Source organism: Oratosquilla oratoria, chromosome 27 (assembly GCF_046742065.1).
Source record: "Oratosquilla oratoria isolate Oo_2021 chromosome 27, ASM4674206v1, whole genome shotgun sequence".
In the NCBI taxonomy this organism is placed as follows: domain Eukaryota; kingdom Metazoa; phylum Arthropoda; class Malacostraca; order Stomatopoda; family Squillidae; genus Oratosquilla; species Oratosquilla oratoria.
Window position 1 is genome coordinate 1897478 of NC_134803.1, and position 10000 is coordinate 1907477.

Genomic DNA, 10000 nt, shown 5'->3' on the forward strand with positions numbered 1-10000 from the left:
GCAAATAGTTAAAAACGACAGCATTTTGACAGTTAATTATCTTCTTTCTTGTATTATCTCTATGAATTGTTCTGGGCCATTTGAAAGACGAATAAAGGGTAATTTCACTAAGATCATCCATACATTATTCGTACAACTTTTCGTCTTCAAAGAAACATTATGAGGAATAACAAAGTCTGGAAAATACTAAACAAGCAAAAATAATCATTAAATCTTGATAGGTGGCATTAATATAACATGACGAGTGAGTAATACATATAGCAAAGGCTTTTTCCCCCTTACAAGGGAGGTAGTGAGTAATACTTGAAATAATTAAATTATATAAAAATGAACATATCGAGCTGACTCGAGCAGACCTACTGACAGTAGGTGAGGGTGGGTGGGGGAGAAGGGGTAGGAGTAGAGGGGGAAGGTAGAGGGTGATGGGGGTACAGTGTTCAAATATTCAATATATTGGCTGGAACTGGGAGAAGTAGCTAGTGGAGCTGGAGCTGTCCAGGGTCCCCCTAATCGTTTCATGTCAATGAGTAGCAGGTACATGTGACACCACAAAGACATCTGTTCACAATCGTCCTCATATCAAACTCAAACTCACAATAACATTAAACTGCTACAGTATGAACTCAGATGTACACGCACGTACGACCAAAAAGGACCAGTCATGTCTCATTCACGTGCACTTAAAAACTCGACCTTATATACACTCAGGCGTGCACTTCGTATTCTATTACTTTCATGGAGTTAAGATGTACCAGGCTAGAATAACACAAACGGGCAGTTAGACATAAAGATTCAGTTTCATCCCTTTTCAAGCAAATCACCGAACACCAACACGACATAGATTGTGAAGGAGCGCAAAAAATACACAGAGACAGTTCCAAGAGAAGAAGGTTACCCTTAGAAGCGTGGACGACGAAAGAGGCCAACATAAACAGGTACGTTGACTTGAACCCAATATATCAAGACACAAGGAAAACGACGACAAATTTAATGTAGGGTGTAACCAATTATTACTATTTGCGTGAGTGAATTAAAGTACACGCTTAAGTGTTTTTAAGGTTGATTCCATACGTAAGAGTGTGTGACCGTGACTTGTTTGATTCCTTTTTGTCGCATGCTGGTATATATTTTATCATGTATTTCATTTAATTGTGAGTTAAGATGTACAAGTCAACAACTGATCTGTTGTCCATCCAAGGTAATTGAATACAAAGTGCACAACTGAGTGTATTTAAGATCGAGTTTTTAAGTGCACGGAAATGCGACATTGTTGGTTTTCTTTGGTCGTACTTGCGTGTACATACGAGTGAATTTTGTAGCAGTTTATTGTCATTGTGAGTTTAAGTTTGATATGAGGACGATTGTGAACAGATGTCTATGTTATTTCACATGTACCTACTACTCGTTGACACGGAACGGTTAGGACCCTGGACAGCTCCACTGGCTACTTCTCCCACTTCCAGCAGCGGCCAATATATTGAATATTTGATCACTGTACCCCCATCACACCCCTGAAAACGTCAGGCACTAAACCTCTTACTTTGAGTCTAGTATTTACACTTCTCCCCTTCAATATATATACATACATATACTAAAATATTTCTCCCTCTTACATGTGGGGTAGTCAAAAAACAAAGGCATAAAATCCACTTCCATCCATTCTATCCCCACACACTTCACCCCATCCAACCCCCTCCCTCCCAGTTATCTTGGTTCCTCCTGAATGACGGGTCATCCTGCGTCTAGCCCACTGTCCTGGGTCAGATGCAGTGTCGTAAGACACAGCACATTCACAACAAGGTAGCTGTATATATATATTATATATACATACAATAATTGATATGATGATGATGATATGGTTTAACGTCACAACCCCCCCCCTCTCGGAAGGCTAAGACAGTGCCCCTCACAGAGGGCTTTGTAGCCTAAAACTTAATGAACCATATATATATATATATATATATATATATATATATATATATATATATATATATATATATATATATATATATATATATATATATCTAAATAGAAATGTAGTAGCACATTTGTAGATAACACACAGGAACCCACAGTCGGAGAAAGAATAAACTTCGAATAAAGAATAATCCTATATTTCGGCTATCAACTGTAGCCCTCTTCAGGAAAGTACGTAGGTAATTTCTCTAATTCTCATATCACAAATTCATGTGATTTTATTTCTAAGACCAAAAATATGAAAGTTCAGGGTTTAAGGCTCCTCAGCCTTGATGTTACCTCGTTATTTACGAAAATTAATGTTGATGATGTACTTACTTTTTTGGAAACCAAACTGCAACCGTTTCAAGACTCTTTCCCCCTCCCTGTCAACAAAATTCTTGCTTTAGTTCGCCTGTGTGTTTCTTCAAATGTTTTCTCCTTTCAAGACCAATTCTTCCGTCAAAAATTCGGTTGCAGTATGGGTTCCAATTTGTCTCCTGTTTTGGCCAATTTGTACATGGAGTATTTTGAGTGTACCCTTTTGCCCAGCATCAAACCGCCCGAAATGATTTGGCTCAGGTACGTAGACGATATCTTTTCGGCATGGGATGACAGTTGGGGCCCATTTGAAGTGTTCCATGATAAATTGAACCAATTGACCCCGAATCTTAAATTTAAAGTTGAATGGGAAGAAGGACACCAAATCCCTTTCTTGGATATTTTGTTAAGAAGAACTGATGATAATTTATTCTTTACAGTATACCGTAAGCCCACCCATTCAGGCAGTTATCTCCACTTTTTTAGCAATCACCCTGACAATGTCAAGAAAAGTGTTGCCTCTGGCCTTTTCTTGAGGGCTTTCAGGATTTGCAGTCCTCAATTTCTGGACCACGAGATTGAGGTGATCAAATGTCAACTTGAGAAGTTGGCTTATCCACCTTGGTTTCTGGACCAAGCCCTCAGTAAGGCTAGGGCTAACCATTCTAAAACTTCCGTCCCCTCAAATTTTCACCGCTCCTTTAAGGACATTTTAAAAATTCCATTCAATAATACCATCAGTTCTTCTACTAAATTGTTTCCTCGTGAACGTCTCACTATTGCTTATCACTATCCTAACACCGTACGTAAGCAAATTGTGAACGTTCAACAAAAGCCGAAGGAAGTTGAGTCACCTGGTGTTTATTGTTTGCCCTGCAAAGATTGTGATTTGGTTTACTTGGGTCAAACCGGGAGAGACTTGAACACTAGATTGGCAGAACATAAAAGGTCAATTAGGTATGGGCAGGAAAATTCGGCTGTATTTCTTCATGTTAAAAATAAGAATCATTCTTTCGACTGGGGTAAGGCCAGATTAGTGTTCAAGTCCCACTGTGGTTTCAGGAGGAAAATAGTCGAATCAGCATTAATTGAGGAATGCCCTAATATTAATATTTCTAAAGGGCAGTGGACACCTGACATTATCTCACGCGCAGCAATAAATAAGCTAGTGCGGACGTTACATCCTCCCCTCTCCTCACCCCCTCCCTCCTCCGCCACCCCAGTTAGCCCCGCGTCTGAGTGAGGTCAACTGTCCACATCTCTTCTTACTGTAGTTTATAAGTCCCCTCTGTTCTCTATCTTATGTACTTTCCTGAAGAGGGCTACAGTTGATAGCCGAAATATAGGATTATTCTTTATTCGAAGTTTATTCTTTCTCCGACTGTGGGTTCCTGTGTTATATATATATATATATATATATATATATATATATATATATATATATATATATATATATATATATATATATATATACATACATACATACATATACCAAAGGCTTTTTCCCCCTTACACGGGGGGTAGCCAAAAAGAAAAAGGCATAGAAACCACTCCCACCCATTCCATTTCCTATATATTCCACTCCCTTCCACCCTCCTCCCTCCCTCTCATCTTGGCACCTCCTGGATGACGGGTCCTCCCTGCATCCTGTCCACTACCCTGGGTCAGAAGCAGTGTCGCAAGCCACAGCACATCTACAGCAGTGCCGCTTCATAAATTCGGCGACCCCCCTCTCCGTCCCCTCACGCAGAAAAGGAGAAGAAGGGGAGAAATCCCTTTGGGCTGCGTCAATTTATTTCTCATACATACTCCCTCACCCCCATGCCCCACCCACTCCCCCTCATGCATCACAGCATCATCCATACACAGCCCTTCTCCATTCACTCCTATATTCTGTCCTCTCCCGTCCTTCCTCCACAGACATTCCTCTCTTTTGTAATGCCCCTTTCACCCCATCCATCCATCTCATCCTAGGACGCCCCCTCATATTCACTCCTTCCACCTCTGCCTTCCACACTTCCTTTACCAATCTTTCCTCACTCATTCTTTCCATGTGTCCAAACCATCCTAATACTCTTTCATCAACCCTATCTCCCAGTTCCTTTTCCATCCCTGTTTTACTCCTCACCTCCTCATTTCTCACTCTATCTAGCCTAGTAACCCCTATCATACTTCTCAGAGATTTCATCTCAAGCATATTCAAACTCCTCTCTTCCTCTCTCATATTCCATGTTTCTGCTCCTTCATGTAACCTCCTCTTAGCATCCATTCCCAGATGTCTATTTCTCATTACACTTTTTAATCCATCAAGGCATTCACTTGCTTCTCTCAATCTACATTCTACCTCCACCCCCACTCCTCCCTTTCCTGCTACATTCGCACCCAAGTATCTGAAACTATCCACTTCCTCCAGTCTTTCACCCTTTATACTCACTTCCAGTTTGTTGTCACTCTCTCTCCTTGTACATCTCATCACCTTACTTTTGCCCACATTTATCTTCAACTTTCTTCTTTCACACACCTTCTCAAACACTGTCACTAACTTCCTCAATCCCTCCTCTGATCCTGCCACAAGCGCAGTGTCGTCAGCAAACAACAACTGGCTCACCTCCCACTTTCCTCCATTTTCTTTAACCATCTCCAAACCCTGACCCACTACCCTTGCATTCACCTCTCGCACCACCCCATCCATGTAAAGATTGAACAGCCAGGGCGACATAACACATCCCTGACGAAGTCCCACCTTTACCTCAAACCATTCACTCTCTCCATTCCTAATTCTAACGCAAGCTCTACTACTCTCATAAAAACTCCTGACTGCTCTTAACAGCTTTCCTCCTATCCCATATATCTGCAGTACCTCCTACAGTGCCTTCCTGTCTACCCTGTCGTATGCCTTTTCCAGATCCATGAAAGCCCAAAAACATCCTTACCTTTTCCTATAGCTTTCTCACATATCTGTCTTATCACAAAGATCTGATCTACACATCCCCTACCTGTCCTAAACCCACATGTTCCCTCACCAATTACTCCCTGTGTTCCTCTCCTAATCCTTTCAATCAAGACCCTCCCATAAGCCTTCCCAACTACACTCAACAAGCTGATCCCTCTGTAACTACTACACTCACACTTGTCCCCCTTTCCCTTGTAAAGCGGAACTATACAGGCACTCCCCCAGTCCTCCGGTACTCTACCCTCTCTTAAACAAACATTAAATAACCTCACCAGCCGGTCCACCATAACTGTACCTCCTTTCTTCAGACATTCTGCATGGCATCCATCCAACCCAGGTGCCTTACCTGCTCTCATCAACTTAACAGCTGCGTTCACTCCATCCTTCCCTATTTCTCCTTCATTTTCCTCACTCATCACTCTCATTTTCTTAGCGCTTCCCACTGCAACTACCTTTCCCTCCCTATCCTCCTTCACATTTAGCAGCTCCCGAAAATACTCTGCCCACCTTCCTCTTACTGCCTTCACTTCCATTATCATCTCTCCATCTGCACCTTTTACCTTTTCTTCTCTACTTGACTCACCTCCTCTTCCTCTTTTAATTTCCTTCCAAAACATCTTTTTATTACTTTCAAAATTTTCTGTCATACTCTTACCCCATTTCACATCTGCTCTCCTCTTTGCTTCCTTTATCTTATGCTTAGCTTCCCTTCTCTTTACTTTGTACCTCTCATATGATTCCCTCGTCCTAATTTGTAGCCAATCTATGAATGCCTGCTTCTTCTCTTCTACACCCTTCTTTGCTTCCTCATCCCACCACTCACTACCCTTCCTTCTATTTCCTCTCGCCCTCCTTGTTCCACACACCATCATTGCACACCTTATGACTCCCTCCTTGAACCATCCCCATTACTCCTCCACTCCTAGTTCTACTCTATCCTTCACTCCCTCTCATTCTTCTCTCAGCTTTTTATACTCATTCTCCTTTTTCTCCTCATCTAAGCAGTTTACTCTAAATACCTCCTTACTTTCTGCCCTTTTCCTCTTTCTTCATCTATTTCCCACTCTCAATTTACCTTCCACGAGAAAATTATCTGATATTCCTCCACTCTCTCCCCTTAGGACATGTGCACCCTTAACTCTTCCTACCATACTCCTGGTCACCACTATATAGTCCATTAACGCTCTATCTGCAACCCTTCTATCCACCACCCTCTCTCATGTGTACTTATGCTTGACTTTCTTCCTAAACACTGTATTTGCTATCATCAACTCTCTTTCAAAACACATCTCCACCATTAATTCTCCACTACGATTTTTGCCTCGAACTCCATACTTCCCAGTCACTCCGTCTATTGCTTCATTTCCTACCCTAGCATTAAGGTCTCCCAATACAACTACATTGACATTTCTTCCTAACCCCTCTATGCACTCATTTATATCTACCCAAAGTGCCCCCCTTTCCTCTACGTTCTTCTCACTATCAGGCCCATACGCACTTACAAAAAACCACATCTCCTTTCCCAGCTTCACCTTCATCCACATCAACCTTGATGAAACCTCCTTCCACTCCACTACCCGCTTACTTATCTCTTCACTTACTAGTATAGCCACCCCTTCTCTCCCTCGTCCACTCTTCACTCCTGAATACCTCCCAGCTACACTCCCAAACTCACACTCGCCCTACCCTTTCATTTCAGTTTCACTCAAAGGCAGCACATCCATCTTTCTTTTCACAAACATACTGCCTATCTCTTCCCTTTTACTCTCACCTGTACCACATCCACGTACATAAAAAAAAAAAACAGCAAACCTTAGGGTACTGGTTGGAAAACTCCCAAACCCTCACACACACACACACACACACACACACACACACACACACACACACACACACACACACACACACACACACACACACACACACACACACACACATATGTATATATATATGTATATATATATGTGTGTGTGTGTGTGTGTGTGTGTGTATATATATATATATATATTTATATATGTGAAAAATTCGCTAGTAAACAGCGACATCAAGCAGACAATCTCTATGACCGTCGCACAGGGGATTCGAACCCGCTGCTTCTGGACCCAAGAGAGGCTCCATAACACCCGCCTTAGACCACTCGACCAACTGACGATAAAACCGTATGAACTCAGAACCTATCTGGTTCCCGAGATTAGGGAGGGCGCTAACTGCTCCCCCATATAACCCCCGTTTCACCATACAACCAATCGCACTCGTGGGAGGGGTAAGGATCGGAACAAATTCCTTTCTTGGGTCCAGAAGCAGCGGATTCGAATCCCCTGCGCGGCGGTCATGGAGATTGTCTGATTGATGTTGCTGTTTACTAGCGAATTTCTCATATAGTTACGATGGCGAGAAGCGTGAAAGGGATTCGTTCCGGTCCTTACCCCTCCCACGAGTGCGATTGGCCGTATGGTGAAACGGGGGTTATATGGGGGAGCAGTTAGCGCCCTCCCCAATCTCGGGAACCAGATAGGTTCTGAGTTCATACGGTTTTAATCGTCAGTTGGTCGAGTGGTCTAAGGCGGGTGTTATGGAGCCTCTCTTGGGTCCAGAAGCAGCGGGTTCGAATCCCCTGCGCGACGGTCATGGAGATTGTCTGATATATATATATATATATATATATATATATATATATATATATATATATATAGATAGATAGATAGATAGATAGATAGATACATACATACATACATACATAGATATAGATATATATGTATATATACATACATATATATATATATATACATACATATATATATATAATATATATATATATATATATATATATATATATATATATATATATATATGGGCAGGAGGTCTTCTCTCAAACATGTTTCATTAAAAGTGATAGACAATTCAGCATGCTGAATTTTCTTAAGGATATTCTCCTTATTACGCAAGATAGACTTATTCTCTCTTGCAAGATGTGAGATGATTTCTCCATAGGAGGTCATCTGGGCTGCCATATCGCGATTTCGAGTCACACTGACTCTTCTTCAGTGGCGTGGAAGTGGATCTTCTCTTCACGGTGGGAAACATCAGAATGATGGCTTGTGGTGATCTGGCCGGTATTTAAGGCGTGCTTGTGTCATCTGTCTCGTTTCTCCTAGTCTCAGATTGGCTGGTACTAGGAGCTGTGTTCCTTCTAATGCTTGGTAGTGCTTGTAGGTCTGATGATTGTATGTTGAGATTGGCTTTTAATTCTTTAATATATAAAGCTTTGAGTATGGGGAGGCGGCGTGCGTCCGGGCATGTTGTGATTATCTCTGTGTTCTCTGTGAGCATTTGTCTCGTTACGTTCTCGTGATGTCCCTGGCGTAAGTGGATTTTTGGGGCTCCAGACGAAAGGTGGTAACTAAGACGTCTGCTCAACTTCATAGTCGTCATGCCAACATAGGTGGAAGGGAGGGTTGCCCAGATGACCTCCTATGAAGAAATCATCTCACATCTTGCAAGAGAGAATAAGTCTATCTTGCGTAATAAAGAGAATGTCCTTAGGAAAATTCAACATGCTGAATTGTCTATCACTTTTAATGAAACACACACACACGCACACACACACACACACACACACACACACACACACACACACACACACACACACACACACACATATATATATATATATATATGTATATATATATATATATATATATATATATATCATAGATAGTAGATGAAATATTTTAATTCTCTCCTATTTTCATCTATCATTGTCTTGTCTATATATTTTCGATATACTGGCGCATTCTGTATACTGGTCGCGGTATAATGAGTGGTACTGTATATCGGCATTCGGAATAGTTGTAAGGATCCACTCCTAGTCCCAGATTTGAGTTCCGTACTTCCGATTCCAAGTAGTGACTCTTATCTAGCCCACAAGTCCCCATAACACATCGGGCAAAACTGACGAACTTGGTCGCAGCAATACTACCTGGGCACCTCTCCTTCGAGGGCATTTCCTCCGGTTCTCATTCCAGGTTCTTGCGGAGTATCAGCTCGGACAACCGAGGTTTTGCTCGTAGAATCTACGAACACTCGAGTCCCGCGGATCAACTGACGGGATTCTACGACGAGATCTCGAAGCCTCTGCTGTATGACCTGGACTTGGACTACGACAACGCGAGCGTCGTGAATGACTCTCTTGTGCATTTAGGTCGCGCAATTTACTACGTGGGAGGCGAGGTGAGTGAGTGGACGAGGGCACAATGCTGAGGGTCTCCTGGTGAAAACGAGGTGATATTGAACACCAGGGAGACTTAAACGATGAACAATCGTCAGTTAGTGTAAAATAGAGCGAGAGAGTAAGAGGACGAAGAAAGATTGAGAAAATGAAGGGGCGACTGAGAGAAATTGAGGAAGAGTGAAAGTTAAAAAGTGAGGTAGATGGTTAGGTATATGCATATATATACATATATATATATATTTATATATATGTATATATATTATATATAATGTACATATATACATATATATATATATATATGCTAATAAGAACACGGGTACGTGTGTTCACTTATGCAAAGTAGACCACTTGGAAAAAAGAAACTAACGAAGCAGAGCGCTTTCGTATATTACATCTTCAGTGCAACAAGTACATAGTGATAGGAATACATAGAAAATATATACATGATACAAAGGAACAAGGACAGTTTGAATAAACGTAGCGACCAATTACCCCCTGGAGAGCGGAAGGTCATTGTCAATTATCTTAAGATGGTGGGG

At 41.6% G+C, this 10000-nt stretch overlaps 1 protein-coding gene across 3 annotated transcripts in view; it reads left to right on the forward strand.

Annotated features, from left to right (window-relative positions):
* LOC143039851 (inter-alpha-trypsin inhibitor heavy chain H3-like) overlaps positions 1–10000 on the forward strand; it is a 129531-nt gene that overhangs the window by 87062 nt on the left and 32469 nt on the right. For all 3 annotated transcript variants that reach the window (XM_076210106.1, XM_076210105.1, XM_076210107.1), the window contains exon 11: positions 9256–9460. In XM_076210106.1, the coding sequence (XP_076066221.1) occupies positions 9256–9460 (205 nt within the window). The remainder of the gene's footprint in view (positions 1–9255; positions 9461–10000) is intronic.